The sequence below is a fragment of the Notolepis coatsorum genome, assembly GCF_963971535.1.
Source record: "Notolepis coatsorum genome assembly, chromosome: 4".
In the NCBI taxonomy this organism is placed as follows: Eukaryota; Metazoa; Chordata; class Actinopteri; order Aulopiformes; family Paralepididae; genus Notolepis; species Notolepis coatsorum.
This window is the reverse complement of record NC_140168.1, coordinates 192745574-192770350: the sequence shown is the minus strand read 5'-3', so window position 1 is coordinate 192770350 and position 24777 is coordinate 192745574. Positions and strand designations below refer to the sequence as shown.

General features: G+C 43.9%; 1 protein-coding gene across 1 annotated transcript in view; it reads left to right on the top strand.

The window, feature by feature from the left end:
* The window catches only part of LOC311226838 (zona pellucida sperm-binding protein 3-like), a 47754-nt gene that overhangs the window by 5456 nt on the left and 17521 nt on the right, over nt 1-24777 (top strand). The window contains exons 3-5 of the mRNA XM_084312256.1: nt 12092-12188; nt 17051-17173; nt 23923-24040. Coding sequence (XP_084168382.1) covers nt 12092-12188; nt 17051-17173; nt 23923-24040 — 338 coding nt within the window. The remainder of the gene's footprint in view (nt 1-12091; nt 12189-17050; nt 17174-23922; nt 24041-24777) is intronic.

The following is a 24777-nucleotide window of genomic DNA, read 5'->3' as shown; positions in this document are numbered from 1 at the left end:
TAAGGGAGATGAACATCCAGGGCAGTCTTCAGTGAGATACTTACCAATGATAGACATGTACTCCGGAGACAAAACATGCATTCTGTCAACACTGGAGTTCATTTGTGGTCTGGCATCCAAACACCACCTTGCCCCAGTAGTTACATTTGACCAACCCCTATATTGGAAAGCAGCAGAGATAATCCTAGATTCACCACAGTGCAGTCACCTCAAGTCCTTTGTCCTGCTCCTAGGAGGATTTCACACATTTATGAATTTGCTAGGAGCAATTGGTACACTGATGGACGGTACAGGACTTAAGGACATTCTAGGGGTAGTCTATGGGGAGAACTCAGTAGCCCATATGATGACAGGCAAATCAGTTCAGAGAGCATTCCGTGGCCATCTTCTGGTTGACAAATGTCTTAACCGCATGATAATATCAGAAATGGTAGATGATAGTCATGAATTTGCAGCAATGGTTGAACAGTCTGAAGCAATGTATACCTCAATAGTTAATGGTGAAATGCCATTGGAAACAGTGTTCACATCAGAGACCCTCATTACAATAAATGAAGAGCTGGGAAAAAGGAAGATGGAACTGTGTGCTAGATCCAAAACTAGTCAGTTGTGGCTAAAGTACCAACATATGTTAGAAGTTGCTAGGTCACTGATAACAGCAGATCACACAGGTTCCTGGCTTTTGCACCTACGCGCTGTTTCTGAATGCATGCCGATATTCGCTGCGGCTGGGCATTACAATTACTTGAAATCGGCACACTTTTATGTCCAAGAGATGAGTCAGCTTCACATCAACCACCCAGATGTCTTCAGACAATTTGAAAAGGGTTTTCATGTTATCCGTCGCAGCAGCCAATCATGGGCAGGCCTCAGCTCAGATCTTGTAATCGAAACAACATTGATGAGGTCATTGAAGACTACAGGAGGGATGACACATGGAAATGGAATGACCGACAATCAGAGATCCCTTTGGACAATGTCAAAGGGCATAACATCAGAGTATAACACCGCAATGCAGGAGTTCTCAAACCAGACATACACAACATCAGAACAGCACAAGGATTCAACAGAGGCAAGGATGAAAAGGGATGCTGCTAGGGGAGCTCCAGTAGCTCACCGCATACCTCGAACGCTATTTCGGCGTCGGGGACAACCGTGCACGTCACGGATCTGGGGTAGCGAGTTCGACTCCCGGACAAGCCGTACTTTCTCAGAGTGTCTTTCCCCCCATCTGTACCCCCATTGAACCTGTTTCTGTCAGTCATACTTGACCAGAGAAAAAGCGATAAACGCAAAAAGAACCAGCTGACTGGTCAACGTTTTAAAAAAAGAAAAGGGATGCTGCTGACCTGGAGAAGATCACTTCAAAACTTGCTATATGTTCACCTTTCTCTCCAGACTCTTCTTTAAGGAATGTTGTTACAGGTGTTGTCGCTGAGGATGGAGTGAACGTGCATGATTATGACTCTGTTGGACGCAACATCATGCACAAAATGATTGGACAGCCGGCATTCACATTTTCATTTAGTAGAAAGGATAAAGCCATAACCCTTGGACAAAAATCGTCTATCAAGGTTGCTCCTGATCGAATCATTGATTCTGCACTTCTTTTTCAACGTTTCCTTATTGTCTCCCAAACTGGAGAGCTGTCATTGGAGGAGGTTATGCGTTACGAACTCAGTCCTTTCCCTCCTGCCCTCTTTGAAGCCGGAAACGTCTTCCGCAAAGCTGATAAACTACAACTAGCGCACGCGATCTGTGATCATGCAAGTGATGCAATCCTAGATTCTGTACCAGAAACGGAGCATTATGTTCTTGATGGTGGTTCACTCCTTCACCGAATACAATGGAAGCACGGACAAAGCTATGGTAAAATTGCACAGTCATATGCAGACTTCACCATCCAACATTATGGCTCAGCTACAACCATTGTGTTTGATGGCTATGAGGATGGGCCATCCATTAAAGACAACACACATCAAAGAAGAGGAAACAATATTCATCCCATTGTCAACTTCACTGCTGAGACAGAGTTCTCAGGTAAGAAGGAGGAGTTCCTGTCAGGAGATCTGAATAAACAGAAACTGATCCACATGATAAGTGATGAACTGAAAGAACGGGATTGCACTGTGGTCAATTCACTTGGAGATGCTGATGTAGACATAGTAAGGGCCGCAGTGGGATCATCTCTTCTTCACACCATGACGCTGATTGGAGAAGATACTGATCTCCTCGTCTTACTTCTTTACTATGCACAGAGAGATAGCAAGGGCCTTTATTTCAGATCAGACAAGTCGAAAGCTGATGGCAGTTTTAAAGTGTACGCCATAAACCATTTGAAAGAAGTACTCGGACAGGATGTGTGTTCTCAGTTGCTGTTCATCCATGCTGTGACTGGCTGTGACACAACTTCCCGGATCTTCGGAGTTGGCAAAAAGACAGCGTTCCAAAAACTTGTAAAAGGGGATCCTGTCCTTCAGGCTTGTGCCAATGCATTCACTGTACCAAACCAGACAACAGATGTGATCGATGACCTTGGGTGCCAAGCAATGGCTGTCTTTTTTGGTGGAAAGTGCACAGATTCGCTTGCAAAAATGAGATATAACATTTTCAGCAAGAAGGTTGTCTCAGCTTCATCAGCGGTAACGCCTGAACGTCTACCACCAACTGAATCTGCTACCAAATTCCACTGTCGTAGAGCATACTACCAGGTCATGGTCTGGATGGGAACAGATGATGGTATAGATGCTCTAGACTGGGGCTGGAACCTGCAGGACAATAGATTTGTCCCACTCATGTCAACAATGAATGCTGCTCCAGACAGTCTCTTGAAGGTCATTCATTGTAACTGTACCACTGCCTGCAAGACACTTCGCTGCTCATGCAGAAAATATGGACTACCTTGTACTACTGTCTGTGGACCATGTCAACTTCATGAATGTGACAATCCACATAACAAGTTTCTCCCAGAGGATCCTGAAGATGATGATGAGTAGGCCTAAAGACCACAATAAGTGGGTCATTTATTTTGTGTTCAACACCAAAGCCAGCTTTCTAAGTTGAATATAATAACCAATTTTAATTTTAGCCAAAATAAGCTACAGGCAGCCATTTTGATGATGCAAATGATGCATTCCTAGCAGATATATTTAGCTAGATATTTTGCTCGTTATTAATGTATAGAGGTGCCAGAATCAGTTTATAAATCCTTTAGAAATGTTTTCCCATTTGAGATACAGGCATTCTAAGCTCCCAGTCGTCATTTTGGACACCATTTTGAAAATTAAGCCTCTTCGGAAGGTGTATTTCCCTAAAACTTTAGTATGTTCCTAAGTATGTCTAGGGGTACTTGGGGTACCAGAATCAAATGACAAAATCATTTATATAATTTTTATATTGACATATATATATATAGCCATTTTAAGCTTGGCCAGCCGCAATTTTGGACGCCATCTTGAAACTGAAGCCTTTCTGGAAGGTGTATTTTCCTAGATTTTTATTATGTTAGTGAGCATGCCCAGAGGTACCAGAATCAGTTGAGAAATCCTTTGCACCATTTTCTTAATTTGAGATATAGCCATTTTAATCGCCCCGGCGCCATCTGGGACGCCATCTTGGAAATGACGGTTTTCGGAGGGGTCGATTTTGGTCGACTTTTAGTATGTTATTTAGCACGCCCAATACTACCAGAATCCATTGAAAAACCTTTTGTATCAATTTTTTTGGGGTTAAACCATATATTGACTCGCCTAATGGTGCATGACTGCATGTACTATTGAAATAACCATAGCTTGCTCAATTTTCAACTGATTTTAACAAGCTATGGTTATTTCAATAGTACATGCACCATAGACATTCATCTTATGAGTGGGCATGCTGCCTGTGGCAAGATGGCCGCCATGTGGCACTGTCGGTCTCCATTGGCCAGCAGCGCGGGTGAGTCATCTAGCCTTTATATGTCTATGTTGTTATGACTCAGTGGAGTTGCATGGCGGGTATGATGTAGTCAGTAGGCCTACTGAATTGACCAGAGACCGGTCTATAGGTGGTTCCATAGTGACAACAATGACATTCTAAAAGGAGCCATGTTTATTTCCTATTGCAATGTTTGCTAATGCAATGGTTGACAGGAAATACACTTGGGTCCAAACTGTTGCCCTAGAAATGGAATTCCAGTGAAACAGTCCTAGATGAGGAGACAGAGTGTGTGGTGGTTTTGAATGGTGAAATCCATAACACTAAAGAAACTACTAACATATTCAGAAAATAATTTAATGTGATGCGATTTTATGTGGAGTAAAACTATAATCTACATAATCTTGAGGCTAAATGTGACTTCTTAAAATGAATCACCATCTCTGCTAGGGAATTGTTGCCATGGTAACTAAGGACTCTGTGGCAGGTGCATGTTTAGAAGCTGGTCTAAGTGGGGGAAAAGGGCATTTTTCTATCACAAAAGTGTCCTTTTTGACCAAATGAACCATTCTGTGATGTCAGTACATTTACCAGTGTCTTCAAATATGAAAGAAGAAAAAAATTATATATATATATGGTAGTCGGAAGGTTCCCGGTTCGATTCCCGCTCCTCCCGGGCAGCATGTCAAAGTGTCCTTGAGCAAGACACTAAATCCCTAACTGCTCCTGATGAGCAGGTTGGCACCTTGCATGGTTGCCTCCGCCATCAGTGTGTGAGTGAATGGGTAATGTGAGGAACAAATTGTAAAGCGCATTGGATAAAAGTGCTACATAAATGCAGCCATTTATTTATTTATCTTCCTCTGAAGACCTACCTTAGGAGTATTGGGTTACACCAAAGTCTACGCTCAGACAACAGGCAAAAGTGGCCCAAATATGTGACTCAGATCAGTTTTATTTCCATGACAGTGTGAACAGCACAAATCACATGGAATCTGATCATTTAAATTCTGATCTGGTCCTAAATCAGATACAGGTCTGATTTGTTTTAAATTCAACTTATAAATGAAACCATAAACTGTTATTTCAGTGTTCTCCATGTTTACATCCATCTTAGTTATTGTTCATTTCCGCATGCGGGTCAGTTCAGGAGCGTGACCGGTTCACACTGGAATTGGCCACATTTAACAAGAAATGTGAACAGCAAAAAAATCGGATCTGAGCAATGAATCACCAAGGCTGGCAGTGTCTCTGGTTTTAAGTTTCAAGTTTTGTTATATTTGTCATGTACAGAATAAAGTACATAGAATAGAATAGAATAGAATAGATCTTTATTGTTATTGTTACAGTTGTTACAACGAAATTTAAAATGCAGCCCTAGGTGCTAGTAAAAATATAAAAACACAGTCCTAAACACAGTATTAAATATAAAAACAGGAGTAAGGCATAAATAACATTAACATAAACAGGGGGGTGTAAAAGAGAATTGCACTATCCCTTAATGTTGTGTGTGCGTGGGGGGGGGGGGGGGGGGGGGGGTGCAAGGGAGACTGTTGTTTTACATTTTAGCTGAGTTTAGTGCACATATGGCCCTAGGATAAAAACTAAACTTCAGTCTGTTAGTCCGCGTGGGCATGACGCTGAAACGCCTGCCCGAGCGCAGCCGTACGAGGTGTTTGTTGCCCGGGTGGTGTGGGTCTTTCAGTATTTTTACTGCTTTTTTAAGGCAGCGGGAGTTGTATAGTCCTTCCAGTGAGGGGAGAGGGCAACCGATAATTTTCTGGGCCGAGTTGACGACCCTCTGGAGCGCCTTCCTCTCTGCGGCTGTGCAGCTGAGGAACCACACGTTGATACAGTAGGTGAGGATGCTTTCCACGGAGCAGCGGTAAAAAGACACAAGCAGGTCTTGTCTGAGGTGGTAATGTCTCAGTATTCTCAGGAAGTAGAGTCTCTGCTGTGCCTTTTTTCACAATCGCCATGGTGTTGATTCTCCATGCACATTACAGTGAAATGCTTGGTTCTGTATGAGCCCCTGAGAATGTGCTTCATACATGTACATTAAAAGAGGAATAAAGTCCCAACAGCCAACACTATACAAATATACAAACTAAAGTACAATGAAGTAAAAAAAAAGGCAGACAACGAGGTACAAAAATGCAAACGTAAAACCTTTTTTTTTGTTGCTAAATGCAGAAATGAGGTATGGGTGTAGTGCAAATGTAGTGTGTGGTGCTTTTTGTAATAAATAGATCAAATATGGTGTAGTGTTAAAAGTGTCTAAGTGAGTGTTAAGGTGAGTGTTTGTTTAAAGTGAGTGTGTGCATGTGGATGTGTGTGCAATGAATGTAGATGGATGGGTTAGTGTTACATTGAGTCTGTTTTGTATCAGGCTGATGTAGGGCTGGGCGATATGACCAAAAACGCTATCGCGATAAAATTATTAAATTATTTTCATATAATTCGATATCGATAATTATCGTCGATATAATGTCTGTCAAGTTTAATTAACTTCTTAATATGCTGCTGCGAATGTCTCAAGTCGAGTTGATGTCGTCATCAGTCCGCGCACGTTAGCAGTTAGCCGACAAGCGGAGTATCTCATGACAATAAATATGACACTAAAATACTCTCTTCCGCCACAATATATTGAAACGAACTGTATACCCCACACTACTATAAACGTGGCCTCAGAATTCAAAACACACACATACTCGGCACGTAAATATATAAAACATTGCCGTGCAAGCTAATTAGCCTAGCAAGCCTGTAGTATCTAAGCAGTGTATTCCATGACAATGTGCTAAATATGACACGAAAATACTCTCTTCCGCCACAATATATTGAAACGACGTCCACTGTATACCCCCACTACTATAAACGTGGCCTCAGAATTCACGCCACACACATACTCGGCACGTAAATATATAAAACATCGCCGTGCAAGCTAATTAGCCTAGCAAGCCTTGTTGTTGAGTGAGTCCTACCTCCTTCCGGGTGTACTTTGCTCTCGGCCTTCTCCTGATTGGTTGTTAGCTGTTGTGCGCAAGCACGTCATCACGTAACGTTGGTTGTTGTTAGTGAGTGTGCTGAGCCGAGGCTGAACGGAGCCAAGCTTGGAAAATCGATATTGAAACTTTGCGACCACGTTTCATGTTTATTTCGAGGAAATAATTTATCGCGATAGTTATCGTTATCGTTTTATCGCCCAGCCCTAGGCTGATGTATCGCTTCTAGTGATGCACGATATATTGGCTGCCGATATAATATCGGCCGATATGGTAATTTTTTTTTTTTTGATCCACTTTTTCTCCCATTTTTCTATATTTTTCTCCCATCCCAATTTTTCGTATCATCCAATTCAACCCTCCCCTGTCACGAACGCTGTTTCTTGCCTCCCACAAGCCGGCTGCAATGTGGACTAAGTCATACATAGCACAAGTCCCCTCCGGTACTTGAGGTAACAGCAGTCGCATCTTTTCACCTGCGCAGCTCGATCTCTCAGTGTCGAGGAGTAACGCGTGGGAGGCTCACGCTGCCCCCGACACTTCCTGATTCTACTGCGCAGGCGCACCAACCGACTTGTAGGAGTCGCTTGTTCACAACGTTCGATCCCCACCCTTCAGTTTTCCCTCCCCGTAATACGGCCAATGTGTATTACTGCGGACGACCAGCTAAACTGAAAACAATGTGGAGAGCTGGATTCGAACACGCGAATCCTAGCGTCTCCACACTGGTGGCGAGTGCCTTGCCCACTACACCACCTAGCCGCCAGCCGATATGGTAATTTTTTTGCACATCGGTAAAAAATTTAAATGTTTTTTTTTTATTTTCTTTTTTACATGTTTTAGTCTTAAATAGTTTCAAATTATCAGTCATTTCTGAAAATAAGTAACAAAAGTTAAAATAAAATGCGTTTTGGAAAATAGCTCTTTATTTGATTATCATAAAAAAGTGTTTTCTATACAGAGATATCGACATCGGTAAATATCGGTATCGGCCAGAACAGCAATATTAATATCGGTTATCGGTATCGGCCACAATTTTCACATCGGTGCATCACTAATCGCTTCTCAGGGCTCTACAGTGTGACCATATTGCTCGCATATGCCCCTAAAAATATGTGTGTGCGAACCTGAAAAATCAATTACTCGCACGGCGTGCGAGTGCAGATTACAGCCTCATTCGTTATTTTTTTTTTTTCAGCTGCGAGAATCGTTAAAAAACTACAAGTCCCACAGTTCACAGCCACATAAACGTTCCAATCACAGTAGAGTTTCCTGTGTGGAGAGCTCCACTAGTGAGCTTCCAATCTGAGGACGAGCAACGACGGTGCTGACACATGGACAGGAACCAGCGTATTGAATCGGGGAATATCTGCTCAAACAAGATGACTAAGAAGAAGAGGAAGTCTTCATTCGAGAGAGTCAGAGTCAGTGAAGGAATTGATTGGCGACGGTGACATGAAGGGGAGTGAGGACTTGAGCGTGGAGGAGTGGAACTTGGCATTCGCCATGGCGAGCACTCTGAAGGAGGGGAAGAACGACGGCGATAGGGGTGAGAATAGCCAGGGCAAGGGTAAGGGGTCGGGTGGTGACGATATGGAGTGTAGTGGGGAGGAGAGTGGGGGGGAAGGGTGGACGAAGGTGGAGGAAAAGAGTGAGGTAAGTGAGGGGAGGGGGAGTAGGAGGAAGAGAGAGGGGAGATAGCTTGAGTGGGTCAGAGGCTGAGGGTAGAGGAAAGGGTTTTGTAGGGTTGAATGTAGTGGTGCGATTTGAGGGGGAAAACGGAGTTAGGGATATAGAGCCGAGACAGCTGTCGAGACACATTAAAGCGCAGTTAGGAGAGGTAAGGTACGGAAAGTTGTTGGAGGATGGGAACTTGTTTATAGGATGTGTAAGTGTAGTGCAGGTAGAGAGGGCAAGGGAAATGAAGAGCATTGGCAAAGTGGTTATCTGTGAAGTAGCGATAGTAGGGGAGAAAAGGGATGGTGGTTGCAAGGGGGTGATTAGTGGAATTCCAATTAAGGTTAGTATGGATCAGCTGTTAGGAGATTTGAGGAGTGACGAACGTAATGGGAAAGTTAAGAGTGTAGAAAGGATGAAGAGAGGGGCAGAGAAGGAGGAGACGGGGACGATAGTCATTCAGTTTGAGGGTGAGGTTAGTCCAAAAGTGGTATTTTTAGGGTTTATGGCATATAGGGTTAGGGAGTTTGTGCCGAATCCGTTGAGGTGTTACAGGTGCCAGGAGTTTGGACATATAGCTAAGTGGTGTAGGAAGGGACAGAGATGTGGTAGATGTAGTGGGGAGCATAAGTATGGGGAGTGTGAACAGGGAGTGGAGCCGAGGTGTTGTAGTTGTGGTGGGAAGCATAGTGTAGGGTATTGGGGTTGTGAGGCGGTGAAACAAGAGGTAGTGGTCCAGCAGGTGAGAAGGGAAGGTAGGATTTCATATGCGGAGGCAGCTAGGAAGGTAGGACAGGGACAGCAAGGCAAGGGACAGGGGTTTAGGGAAGGGCAGTTGGCAGTGAGGATAGTGCAGAAGGATCAGGGAAAGCAAGATAGGGAACAGGGTTTTAGAAAAAGGCATCTGACAGTAGATGAAGTTCAGGAGGAGAAAAGGAGGGTGTGGGGGGAGAAGTTGGATATAGTGGCCTTTGTTGCAGGAGTAGTGATTACAACGGCGATGGTTAGTGGTAGGACAGATAGGACCAAGTTGGTAGTTCAAGCAGCAGTGGGACACTTGGGTATGAAGGGGTTGACAGTGGAGGACGTTATAAGGGAGTTAAAGAGGGTGGGTGATCAAGTAGAGTTAGAGAAGGGGGGTGTGAGTGATCGAGTAGTCCAGAGTCAGGCCACAGGAGGCAATGAGGGACTCATAGATTAGGTTTGGATAGGGTGATGTTGTTAGGGATGGGTTTGTTGTTTTGTGTGTTATGGGGTTGAATGGATTGTACAGTAGGTGGCGGTATGCGCCTTTTGTGGTCGCAATCTGCCATTATACCCAGTGGAGAAGAAGGTTATTGTGGAATGGTGTGTGCAGTAGGTGGCGGTGTGCGGCTTTTGGGGTCGCACACCCGTCGCACACCCGTCATAATTATGTTTCCAAGGGGAAAAAAAGAAGAAGAAGATCGAACAGTTAGGCAGCAATACGCCGGAAGGTGTCTAGACTGCCGGAAATTACAAGAAGAAGAAGAGTTTCCTGTGGTCACGCGACTGGAAACTGAAAGTAACGATCAGTGTCACTGTCTGAAGGTGCTCCCATAGTCGAGTGGACTGTACACGGACTGGACTCTGCGGAGGTCCACTGGACTCTTTGAGCTTTCATAGTCGAGCGGATCTCCGCGGACCAATTTCCTACATGTCTCGCGCCAGTTTACACCTCGCGCCAGTTTGTGTGACACCAAGTGGGCGCCGCGGACGTCCGCGCGTCAGAAAATAGGAGCTTCGCACTTGGACTCTGCTTTGGGTCCGCTTTGAGTTAGGGCTGGGCGATATAACGATAACGATAAATATCGCGATATATTTTAATAATCGATATCGAATATCGAAATAAAAAAAAATCGAAAAATCGTTTTTTTTTTTTTTTTTTTTTTTTTTTTAATTTTTTTTTTTTACCTGCAACAGGGCAGTTTTAAAACCAGAGACAGTGGACAGACTTGTCTTTCTTGCCTGCAACTTAAAGTAATGGCTTTGCTTGTCCAAATGACAATACTGACCAAATTCAGATTTCTTTTTCTCTTATCCATTTATTTTGTTTGCTTTCTAATTTAAAATACATTTTGAAACCGTCTGTACACAGTAGGCTATGTGTGCTAGCAGAACTAGACTCCAGTCACGAGTCACAGTGCACATGTGCGGTGGTTTGTCCACCAAAAAAGCGCCAAAAGATCGAAAATCGAAAAGATCCATATCGCCCAGCCCTACTTTGAGTACCGTTTGGGTCAGCTTTGAGCCCGCGGGAGTCTGCTCCGTGTACGGTCCGCTCGACTATGGGAGCACCTTGAGTCAGACAATACAGCCATGTCGAAGCCCATTCATTTTTATTTTGCGCGAAAGATACCGGAGAATGAGAAGTCAGGCGAGGCAGCTCATGTTACAGAGGTGATAGTTAACGTTAACCAAGATACTGACGCTAGCCAGCATGCTAGCGAAGTTGGCCAAGCTAGCGAGGCTACACCCACTACTACCCCCACTGTAGCACCCAATGTAGCCACTGTAGCTAGCGAAGCTACACCCACTGGAGCCGGAGGGAAGACATACAAATTTAACGTGAATTGGCTAAACATTTTCCCATGGCTAGAGTTCGAAAACAATGTCATGTTTTGTAAATATTGCAAAGTAGGATCGATGCATTGCGATGCATTGTTACACCCCTACCACTGGCCCACTGTGTGTGTGTACAGCTAACTTGGCTATCGTTATCAACCGCAGAGGTGGGCAATAGGGTCCAGCTGCAGCGCCGGACGGCCAGAGTGCAAGCGGTGTGGCAATAGGGTCCAGCTGCAGCGCCGGACGGCCAGAGTGCAAGCGGTGTGGCAATAGGGTCCAGCTGCAGCGCCGGACGGCCAGAGTGCAAGCAGTGTGACGTTGTAATTGGCAGAATCGACTGTCAATCAATGGTCTACCTGACACGCAAACTCATAAACAATGTTTCTGTACTGGAGGTGTACAGTATTTCAATAGGCAACCCTGAAAGGATTATTTTTCTAGAAGAGCAACACTAGCTCCCCCCTCTACTGATGGCCCTGGTTGTAAAGCCAGTGTCTCCCTTTTGTTCAATGTCACTGCCTTTCTTATTAGGCCTAGTTGTTGGCTACAACTTTGCCACAGTAGGCATTAATCACTTAATTAATAGTTCAAATGTCTGTGTCCCATTCCCGTTTGCACACGCAGATGATACACACACACGCACACAGTGGGCCAGTGACTTTGGTGGTATGTGCTATTGCACAGATGTGTGTCCCGTTCCCGTTTGCACATGCACGCACAGTACAAATATACATTTATTTTTGAAAACAAAAATAAACTCTGTTACCGGTACTTGAAATATTTTCACTGTGCTCCTAAATATTTTTGGGTGCTCCTAAATTTCTTTGTGTGCTCCTAAATTTTTTCATTTAGGAGCACCTGTGCCCCTAGTGAAAAAGGTTAGCGTAGAGCCCTGTTCTTACTTTCAGGGAGACTCGGCTGACGGAGGCGGTAGACAACATCTGTGAGGGTATCCTGCAGTACCACGTCCACGCAGAGAGGCCTGGCAGCCTCCGCTACGCCAAGGTAAGGGTTCAGCCTCCGCTTTGCAGTAAACAGAAAATAAATACATGTCCTAAGAGAGAGAACCCCACCCTGCGAAAATAGTCTGACAGAAATAAGAAATAGAAATTAGTCAAATAAAAAAAAATAAAAACTCCCAATTGAGTCGTTATACCAGTCCCCCGTGTGTGTCACGGGATGTGGTCGTTGTGCTATACTCGAGGGTATTGTGTACCGCTATGCTTTAGATCTCCCGGCAAACGGTACATCAGAAGCATTTTTTTTCGACAGTGGCTCGGGAGGTAGAGCAGTCGTCTGGCAATCCGGAGGTTCCCGGTTCGATTCCCGCTCCTCCCGGGCAGCGTGTCCTTGAGCAAGACAGTTAACCCCTAATTGCTCCCGATGAGCAGGTTGGCACCTTGCATGGTTGCCTCCGCCATTGGTATGTGAATGTATGAGTGAATACATGTATGGGTAAAATGTGAGTAACAAATTGTAAAGTGCTTTGGATAAAGCACTATATAAAAAAGCAGCTATTTACCATTTACCATAGGCTTGCGTAGAAAATTGTGATGAAACAAAGGAGAATATGAATTATGATTTTTCTTTGCATCTTTGACAGTGAATAACACCAATGCGAAAAAATGCCACTGAGCTTGTTCAGTACCTTCTTGAGATCACGTGTACAAAAAAGCGAAGGAAATGAATAAAGGGAAGATGATTAAACAGAAGGTTTTGTAGATACAGTACTGAATTCTGCCATCCGGACACATGCAATTTGAAATATTATTATAGAATAGCAGGCCTATAAATTACCTTATTATAGCCATGTTGCACATCTATGGATCGGGCCAAATCTACTCGTTCCAATGACAGAGTTCAATTTGGATTTAGTATCACCAGGCGTGCATAAAGAACCGAGAATGAAATCTACTAGTCAGCTTTTTATTCTTGCGACAGGTCCGCCATTTTGTAACGGATTTCAACACAGATGGTTGCTAAATGTTCACAGAAGGTAGACAAACTAACTGTGCTCCAATGAGTGCTTGCAGGAAGCTGGAAATCGCTAGCAGATGTAGTTTTTCGAAATTTCAATGCTCAATGAGAGCTCTGGATGCCCTCTGCGGCTACGGAAAAAAATAACGCAGTCAAAATACGCAAAATACGCTAGTTTATTATTGAACTGATATTTCATTAATAACACTTTAACCTTTTGGTAAACAAACGTATTGCTGAAAATATACACTATGACTGCTGTTGTGACATGGTTAGGGTGTTTACTCTTAGATACATTTGGGGGAAAAACGCTACTGTGATTCATACACTGTAGAGATAGATTTATGAAGTGATGTCATCTGCGGTCCATCGGCGGACCGCTCGGGTAGAAGAGTGCAACAACGATGAATATAAGAATGGTAACAATAAGTAGTAGTAGGAAGATCAAATAAAATATAAGATGAGGTAAGATAAAATAGTCAATTATTTACAGAAAGTGTCTTGCGTGTAGTGTATGTGCATGTTCAGGTGCAGTGCAGGGTGTGTGTGTGTTTGTGTGTGTGTGTCCAATAATAATAAGTAGTAGAAGTACTAGGGCTGACCCCTATTAGTCGATTAGTCGACTAATCGGTCGAAAGGAGCTGTAGTCGACTGCCAACCTCTTAGTCGAATATAAAAAAAATAATAATAAAAAAAAAAATATATATATATATATTATTCTTTCCAAAAGAAAAGAGGACTAGAAGCGTGGCTAACACTAATGGCACGCATACCAGAGGCTAACTGCCTAAGAAAACAGGCACAGAGGCACTGAAAGAGGATTTCACCCATCTAATGAACACACTAGACTAGACAAATATCAAGATGTATCCATCAGTGGACCAATTGCATGCTTTTGCAGAGGACAAGAAGCCTTCTGTCGACTCCTTCAGACATTAAGCACCCCCCACAGCCCAAATGGAATTATACATTTTTTTTAACAAATTATATACCGGATTTTGGGCAATCATAGTAGACTATCCAAATAGTCGGGGACAGCCCTAAGAAGTACGATAAAATTAAATATAAAAATGTAAGATCAAATGGACAGGTGCAACGGTCCATTAGCAGACCCCCTTTGAGTATGTTCAGATGTGGTGATGTGATTTATAGACACGCTGCCACTTCAACTCTTGAACCTCTGGACTCTGTCTATCACTCAGCCCTCAGATTTATCACTGGTGACAGATATGATGCCCACCAGGCGAACAGATGCAGCGTCGCTCTAGGCACACACATGCTGCACGAAAACATGTTCAACTCGAGGGAAAAATTCGCCAGGAATGACTAGAATAGAATAGACATACTTTATTGATCCAGAGGGAAATTCAGCACCACAGATCACTCATAATAAACAAATCAAAAAGGTAGTAAAAAATCTACAATTAGAATAAAAATACAGTTAAGGATATACATTCTAAAATATGTATATACATTCTAAAATATGCAGCCACAAATATACAGTAATATACAGTAAGATGTACAGTAAACATTTGTATTTAAAATGTCCAGGAAGATAAGAGTTTATACTGTTACTCTGTGCTCAGTGAGACACAGTGAGGCGTTATATAGTCTGATGGCCGTTGGAATGAAGGACTTCCTGTGACGTTCAGTGTTGCATCTTGGGAGTCTGACACTGAATGTGCTCCTTCTATCGGCCAAGTCCATGACGGAGCAAATGTGGTTCTATCTTCATGATGAATATGACTTGGACTGCTACAAATGCCCTGTGTGTTGTGGGTGTTTAATTTATGTTGAATTTTCTATACATTTTCTATAGTCTGTCAATTAAAACAATTTGAATAAACCGGTTTATAAAAAAAAATGAAAATGCACCAGCATGTCATCACACCATGTTTGATGTGAGTAAAGTGAGGCAGTATTTCTCTCTGCGTTCCATCTGAAGGTACTTTTAACTGTGTGTGATGTATGATGATGATAGACTGAAGAGCCACTTACAGTATGTCTGCCACACTAATCCACTTCGAGATCCTTGACCTGGCATACTGTGCAGGGAGGGGAATGGCTCCCTCCTACCTACCGTCAATGGTCTAACTACACACACTCAAGACCCCTATGCTCTGCATCTTCTAACTACACACTCTCAAGACCCCTACTCTCTGCATCTTCTAACTACGCACTCTCAAGACCCCTACGCTCTGCATCTTCTAACTACACACCCTCAAGACCCCTACGCTCTGCATCTTCTAACTACACACCCTCAAGACCCCTACTCTCTGCATCTTCTAACTACACACCCTCAAGACCCCTACCCTCTGCATTGTCTAACTACACACCCTCAAGACCCCTATGCTCTGCATCTTCTAACTACACACCCTCAAGACCCCTACGCTCTGCATCTTCTAACTACACACCCTCAAGACCCCTATGCTCTGCATCTTCTAACTACACACCCTCAAGACCCCTATGCTCTGCATCTTCTAACTACACACTCTCAAGACCCCTACTATCTGCATCTTCTAACTACACACCCTCAAGACCCCTACCCTCTGCATTGTCTAACTACACACCCTCAAGACCACTACGCTCTGCATCCTCTAACTACACACCCTCAAGACCCCTACGCTCCTCTGCATCTTCTAACTACACACTCTCAAGACCCCTACCCTCTGCATTGTCTAACTACACACCCTCAAGACCCCTACGCTCTGCATCCTCTAACTACACACCCTCAAGAAAAGAACTGAAGAACACTAAAATGTGGAAATATAACAAGTGAAATGGGACACATGATTTTTAACTTTTTTTTGCACAGTTCTGAAAACATTAAATGTTTAATATAGGCATGTAAAGTCAAAAAGGCTACAAAACTGGGACACTTTTCTTTACACAGTTACACAGTTCAGTCACATGTCTTGTTTATTTTGGCTACAAAGGTGATGTGATGTCTTTAGAAAGCTAAGAAAATCCTTGTTTCAATAGTATATGAAACTCAAAATGCCCTTTGTTATTAATGTGACTGAAAATGAGTTAAATGTTTCACATTTTGTTTATAATTTTGGAAATTCTATTTGAATAAATGATATTTTTGAAAGCTAACCTCGCCTTTTAATTGCCAAATAATAACATACACTCTTACCAGCGGTCAAAAAATGCCATTTACTGCTTTTTATATAGAAATAAAATGTATATTATGCATAATTGAGTTCGGAATTTTGGCCCGGCCCTCCAAAATATTTTCAGTTGCTCATTTGGCCCCCTGGGAAAAATAATTGCCCACCCCTGCTCTAACTACACACCCTCAAGACCCCTACACTCTCAGACCCACTCCTGGGGGGGTTCCACAATGGTGGAACGAACTCCCCACCACAGTCAGGGCAGCTGAAACGACTGGAAAAAAGATATATACTAACCCTCCTTCTCACTATTATGTACCATAATACTACGCTACTAAACTTATACTATTACCTATCTTGCTAATATGTCTATACTACTATGCACTCAGAGTGTAACACTCAAGTTTGACACTATTTGTTGAACAACGCCACTGACGTGTTGTTCAAGTTCAAGTTTTGTTTTATTTGTCACATATAAGATACATGTACATTACCTTATGTTCTGTATGTTCTAAGATTGTGCTTCACACCAAAAAAAAATTAAAAGACCAAACACTATACAAAATATACAATATACAAAACTAAAGACAGTACAAAATGCAGAAATGAGGTAGAGATGCAGTGCAAATCTTTTGGTAATAAATAGATAAAATATGGTGTAGTGTTAGAAAGTGTCTAGGTGAATGTTGAAGGTGAATGTTCACAATCTAATCTGTAAGTGGCTTTGAATAGAAACGTTCAGCTAAACGACTACTTTGTAAATTGCTGCTGCAGGGGACCAGCCAGACCATGAACACGCTGAAGGACCTGGTCCAGAAGGGGGTGAAGGTGGAGCTGGGTCTGCCCTTCGAGCTGTGGGACGAGCCGTCGGTGGAGGTGTCCGACATGAAGAAGCAGGTGTGTGTTTATGTGTCTGACATGAAGAAGCAGGTGTGTGTTTATGTGTCTGACATGAAGAAGCAGGTGTGTGTTTGTGTGTCCGACATGAAGAAGCAGGTGTGTGTTTGTGTCTGACATGAAGAAGCAGGTGTGTGTTTATGTGTCCGACATGAAGAAGCAGGTGTGTGTTTATGTGTCAGGTATGAAGAAGCAGGTGTGTGTTTGTGTGTGTGTCCAACATGAAGAAGCAGGTGTGTGTTTGTGTGTCAGACATGAAGAAGCAGGTGTGTGTTTATGTGTCAGACATGAAGAAGCAGGTGTGTGTTTGTGTGTCCGACATGAAGAAGCAGGTGTGTGTTTGTGTGTCCAACATGAAGAAGCAGGTGTGTGTTTGTGTCAGACATAAAGAAGCAGGTGTGTGTTTGTGTGTCCGACATGAAGAAGCAGGTGTGTGTTTGTGTGTCAGACATGAAGAAGCAGGTGTGTGTTTATGTGTCAGACATGAAGAAGCAGGTGTGTGTTTATGTGTCCGACATGAAGAAGCAGATGTGTGTTTGTGTGTCCGACATGAAGAAGCAGGTGTGTGTTTATGTGTCCGACATGAAGAAGCAGGTGTGTGTTTGTGTGTCAGACATGAAGAAGCAGGTGTGTGTTTATGTGTCAGACATGAAGAAGCAGGTGTGTGTTTATGTGTCCGACATGAAGAAGCAGGTGTGTGTTTGTGTGTCCGACGTGAAGAAGCAGGTGTGTGTTTATGTGTCCGACATGAAGAAGCAGGTGTGTGTTTATGTGTCCGACATGAAGAAGCAGGTGTGTGTTTATGTGTCCGACATGAAGAAGCAGATGTGTGTTTGTGTGTCCGACGTGAAGAAGCAGGTGTGTGTTTATGTGTCCGACATGAAGAAGCAGGTGTGTGTTTATGTGTCCGACATGAAGAAGCAGGTGTGTGTTTGTGTGTCTGACATGAAGAAGCAGGTGTGTGTTTGTGTGTCCGACATGAAGAAGCAGGTGTGTGTTTGTGTGTCTGACATGAAGAAGCAGATGTGTGTTTGTGTGTCCGACATGAAGAAGCAGGTGCGTTTATGTGTCCGACATGAAGAAGCAGATGTGTGTTTGTGTGTCTGACATGAAGAAGCAGATGTGTGTTTGTGTGTCCGACATGAAGAAGCAGATGTGTGTTTGTGTGTCCGACATGAAGAAGCAGGTGTGTGTTTGTGTGTCCAACATGAAGAAGCAGATGTGTGTTTGTGTGTCCGACATGAAGAAGCAGGTGTGTGTTTGTGTGTCCGACATGAAGAAGCAGGTGTGTGTTTGTGTGTCCGACATGAAGAAGCAGGTGTGTGTTTATGTTATGTGCCTGTGTGTCGCATGGCGGGATGTCAAGTGAGTGCTGCACAGTGGCTCAGGAGGTAGAGCGGTCGTCTGGTAATCGGAAGGTTCCCGGTTCTATTTCAGCTCCTCCCCCAGTGTGCCTTGAGCAAAGACACTTAACCCCTAACCGCCGATGAGCAGGTCGGCACCTTGCATGGTCGCTTCTGCCGTCGGTGTGTGAGTGAATGGGTGAATGTGAGTCATAAGTTGTAACACGCTTTGGATAAAAAGAGCTATGATATTTGTACAAGACGTCTTTCACTCAGTCCTATGTGTGTGTCTCTGTGACTGACGGTTAGGGATGGGTACAGAATCCGGTACTTTTAAGGGTATCGACCGAATCTACAGAGTACCGATTCACGTGAGATCCACCGGTGCCACATTTCTGTACTGTTAAAAAAATAAAAATAAAAAATTATATACAGAATATATATATATTTCTTTTTATTCCGATGACATCAACATTTTGTTTACCGCGAAATGAAACCTATGAAGTGTGCCGCACGTTCACGGCAACGTTCACACGTGTTATGTACCAGGAGCCTGATCACTCCTGGGTCACTGTGCATGCAGGCTGATCACTCCTGTGTCACGGGGCATGCAGGTGAGGGCTGCCAATTAGCTAATTAGTGCTGATTGGTTACCTGCTGGGAGCTTTAAAACCAGCCCTGGTAACACACATGCAGGGTCTGTGTTTAGAAGAGTGTGGGTTAACAGATAGTCACGTTCTTCCAGTCCTTATCCTTTAGTTTACACTAGTAATTCCTTGATATAGTAGCACTTTGAGTTTGAGCACGGGGTTTTGGTGTTGGTTTGCACATAGGTTGCGGGCTTTTGAGCCAGGGTCGTAACAGTTGGAGGCTCGTCCGGGATATTTACCCCTAGCAATTTGTTTGGTGTTTTTTTTTGTGTTACACAGGGTCATGGTGTTATGGTTTGGGTGGTGTTCGTTACATATTATGTAACGTGGGGGCTTGAGCCGTTTCATCAAACAGGTGAGTATGCCTTATTTGTTTGTAATTTGATGTGACTACTTATGCTGTTAAAATATATAGTTTAGTGGGCACCACATGTAGATAGGGACATTATTTTCTGGTTGTTGGTTAGCTTCCTGTGCACCACATACTCCTGGGGCAGTCAGGGAAGGGATTAGCACCATCTACTTGTCTGGTACCATACCATGTACTGGACGGGTGGATGGTCAAATATGATCTTTGGCTGGTAGCAGGTGTGGTTGAAGATGGTTAGGTCTACAGGGCATTAGCTTAAGGGTAGGTAGATTAGGGGGCCAGAAAACACAGGTAGTGTGGTAGGGCCTGATTTGGTGTTTCTTAGGGTAGACATGTGGTGGGCCGGTTGTGACTGCAGTTTAGATGTAGAAGCATAAGTAGTCATATCAGGTTAGAAGGGCCACCTGTTTGAATTTGTTTGTTGTATTTGTTTTGTTTGTTTTGAGTGTTTGGTTAACATACCTGTTAGCACCTGACACCCTGCGTGTATGACACGTCTATTTATTTCAGGGTGGTTGTTTTTTATTTTATTTTTTTTTGCAAATTAGAAAAGTGCGCTCACATTAGTAGAGCACACATTTCCACCGCGTCCCTTTATTGTTTTTATTGGCATTAGCATTCTTCAGTGGTTCTTCAGTGGTTCTTCATGGTTCTTCAGTGGTTCTTCGTGGTTCTTCAGTAGTTCGTTAGGGGGGTTTTCAGTGGTTCTTTAGTGGTTCTTCGTGGTTCGTTAGTGGTTCTTCGTGACTGTAAAGTATAGTGAGTAGCTTGTGGTGACTGGTACAGTAACGATGGCTTCCATCAAGGACTTTGTTGATCACCCGTCTCATGATATGTTGGGGAAGTTTTCCAAGGAACAACTTCTAGAACTTGCTGTGCACTACAGGGTAGAGCTTACTGCAAGTGAGAAACGTTTGAAGCCGACTGCCTTGAGTGCTTTAAGGGTGTTACTCATTGGAGAGCAGGTGCTTGAGGAGAGGGTGGAGGAGCCTCCTTTGTCTGACGCGTCTCCGCTATTACCTGGTGCAGAGGGTGAGTGGAGGATTAGGGAGTTGGAGTTTAGGGAAAGGCAGCTAAAGCGGGAGCGTGAGGAGAGGACAGGAGCATGAGCTTAAGGAGAGAGAGAGGAGAGAGGAGCGTGAGCTTAAAGAGAGGAAAGAGGAGCGGGAGCTTAAGGAGAGACAAATGTTGCTGGAGGAGAGACAAATGTTGCTGGTGCACGAGCGTGCGCAGAAGGAGCTTGAGTTTAAGCATGCTGCCTTACAGGCGGGTGCTCTGCATTCAGAGTCACGTTCCGGTTTTGATGTAGGCAGGAATATTAGGATGGTGCCTCCATTTTTTGAGAAAGACGTGGAGAAATATTTTCCCCTTTTTGAACGGGTGGCAACCACATTGAAGTGGCCTGATACCGCCTGGACACTGCTGCTGCAATGTGTTTTAGTTGGTAGGGCACAAGAAGCCTATACTGCTCTGTCCCTTGAACAAAGCGCTGATTATGAGCTTGTTAAAGCTTCCATATTGAGGGCTTATGAGTTGGTCCCCGAGGCCTGTCGTCAGCGTTTTAGAGGTTATCGCAGGTCGGAGGGACAGTCTTATGTTGAATTTGGAAGGGAGAAGGAGAACCTGTTTGACAGGTGGTGCACTTCTCAGAAGGCAGAGTCAAGAGAGCAGCTTAGGCAGTTGATTCTCCTAGAGGAATTTAAAAGATGTGTTCCTGATACCGTTTCCACACATCTAAATGAGTGTAAGGTATCGAAGATAGGCGACGCCGCTGTCTTTGCTGATGAGTTTGTGTTGACACACAAGTCCGTGTTTTTGGAGGACTACCGTGTTGAGTCCGGGGATAGGCGTCCTGTTCAGGGGGGCCGTTTCCCAAAACCTGTGTCTGCTGGTCAGTTAACTTCACCTCCTAGGCGGGGTGGTTCTGCTGGTGCATTCCCAGAAGGGATTATCTGTTTCTATTGTAAAGAACCTGGTCATATCGTTGCTGGGTGCCCGGTGCTTGAGCAGAAAAATGTCAGAACCGTGGCTCTGGTAGAAACCATATGCAGAACGCCTATGCCAACGTTAGATGGTGATGGGGGAAGTATCAAACGTGTGGACAAAGAGATTGAGGGTTCCTCAAGGTTTATGATGGATGGATTTGTTTCCCTGACTAATGCACTAGAGTCCAAACAGGCTATAACAATTTGGAGAGCTACCGGTGCTTTTCAGTCCCTCATTCTGGAGGGGGTTTTGCCGTTTTCAGAAAACTCTTCTTTGCATTCCGGTGTCGTTGTTCGGGGCTTTGGGGGTGGATTTGTGGATGCACCTTTGCATGAGGTCACGCTCAATTCTCCCTTAGTATCAGGCAATGTTGTTGTGGGGGTATGTTCTCACATTCCCATAAAGGGGGTGTCCTTCATTCTAGGGAATTATTTGGCTGGTGACAAAGTGTTGGCTACTCCGGTTGTAACTCCCATTCCTGTGGTTTCTGAGGTCCCTAATGAGCTGGCACAGAAACATCCAGGAGTGTTCCCTGTGTGTGCTGTGGCACGGGAGATGTCAAAGGACAAAAGTGATGTTGCTGATACTTCGACTTGGGACATTACACTTAGTGACACATTCTTTGTTGAATTAAAATGTGTACCTGTTGAGAATTTTGGAAAGCACACTGTGGATGTACCTCTGCATAATGATTCTCTTGATTGTGCCTTTGTGTTAGGCCCGGTGGTAAAACCAGAGTTGACATGCGTGCCGGAGAAGCATGTGACAGGAGATGATATGGCAGCGCAGTGTCTCAAGGTCTTCCCAGCCTGTACGGTGGCTGAGGCCACGAACGAATTGGAGGATGAGGGTGGGAAGGATGCTATGAGAGGTGCTGTTGTTTCATGTGACACCGTTCTAGTTGGAGAGGCTACTAAGCCTGACTTAGGCTGCCAGCCTTCCCACAGTAGCTCTTTTGTCCCTAATGTTTCACTTGTGGGCAGGGATGGTCCCAGTATGTCAGTTGATGATTCTGACATTGATCCACATGTCCACACTGATTCTCTGCCATGCACTAGGTGTGATGGTCAACCTAGTTACCTGTGTCCTGTGGAGCAGGAGGCGTCTTCGCGACCTGGTCTGTTGAGTGGCAGCCATTTTGATTTTGATCAGGACAATGTTATTTTGGGTGACGCCATTTTAGATGGTGTTCCAGACGTTTTTGTGACTGACGTACTGCCATGTTCCAGGGATGGTGGGGCTGTACCTGAGGCGGTACATCCTACTCTGGATGTTCACAGGTTGCAGTATCCTGAACTGCCAGTGCCAGGTGGGATGGATATGGGCGCGGTGGTGGTATCAGTGATCTATGGTTTTTGTTTTGCTGTGTTCTGTTCTGTTGAGCGCAGTGAGATTAGTTCTCAGATTGATGTTGATTTGCAGTCTATTTTTGACAGGTCGGTATCGGTGGAGGGGCCTGTTGAAAGGGAGCATACAACACGGTTGGTGGTCGTGTTCGACAGGGGCCGACCCGCTATCGCTGTTGTGGTAGTGGCCCTGACAACTAATGGGTCACAGTTGTTTTTTTTGTTTTTGTTTATGGGTTGTTGTGTGGTGGTTGCCTCTGGGGCAACCAGTTTGGTGGGGGAGGTGTTATGTACCAGGAGCCTGATCACTCCTGGGTCACTGTGCATGCAGGCTGATCACTCCTGTGTCACAGGGCATGCAGGTGAGGGCTGCCAATTAGCTAATTAGTGCTGATTGGTTACCTGCTGGGAGCTTTAAAACCAGCCCTGGTAACACACATGCAGGGTCTGTGTTTAGAAGAGTGTGGGTTAACAGATAGATAGTCACGTTCTTCCAGTCCTTATCCTTTAGTTTACACTAGTAATTCCTTGATATAGTAGCACTTTGAGTTTGAGCACAGGGTTTTGGTGTTGGTTTGCACATAGGTTGCGGGCCTTTGAGCCAGGGTCGTAACACACGCACAATACACGCTTACCTAGGATTTGACTTGATTCAACAACAAAGCAGTCGGGGCAATGGCAAGCCGAAAACGGTCGCAAGTGTGGTTACACTTTACAAAGCTAGATGCAATATTATATATTAACAAATTATTCTAAATAAAATAATAATGATAATAAATCATTTGAAGTGAACTGAGGTGGGTAGATAATTTTTTTTAGACTAAAGTACAGAAAAAAGGTACCGGTATCGGTTCAAATATGAACGGTACCCAACCCTACTGATGGTGTATGATTAATTATCTAAGTGTGTGTTTACGTGACGGACGCTTGTTCCACGAGGGAAACCACATCTGAAATGAGATGCGTTGGACTGTGACTACAGTATGTGTCCAACCCATGTGGCTACACACTAACCTGTGTGTGTGTGTGTGCGTGTGCGTGTGTGTGTGCGCAGTGTGAGACCATGCTGGAGCAGTATGAGGAGGTGGTGGAGGACTGGTACTTCCATCACCAGGAGCAGAGGCTGGAGAGGTTCCTCTGTGAAACCCACATCCTGAAGGACTCAGACCAAGGTAGGACACACACACACACACACACACACACACACACACACACACCTACACACACACACACACACCTACACACACACACACACACCTACACACACACACACACACACACACACACACACACACACACACACACACACACACACACACACACACCTACACACACACACCTACACACACACACCTACACACACACACACCTACACACACACACACACACACACACACACACACACACACACTAAATTGGACCAAATATTGTTTAGTCTAAAAAAAATTATTTCGTTTTTAATAATAATAATAATAAATTTATATTTGTATTTGTGACAATCTCAACGTGCTACAGGAGATAAAGATAAAAATTAAATGAATAAAAACAATTAAAATTTATAAAACAACCAATGAAATGGAAGAAACATACAGATCAAAATCTTTTAAAAAAAATACACTGTATTGAGAGGGGACCCTATTAACTGTTACACTATAGCTCACTAGCCAGGTAGCATAACTGTTGCTGGGAGAACAGAAAAGAAAGATGAAGAAAGAGAGACTGGAGATGTTATATTGTAGCGTTTTTGATTAGTATTTGAATAGGTCCCAGTGACTATCGAATAGCAATTTTGTGAGTTTTGCGCATCCCTAGGTGTTGCTTATCTTTCTATTACAGTTAACCTGTTATGGCCTAGGGTCCCCCAATTAACCCTAAATCGATCAATACAGGCCATATTAATTATTGTTGT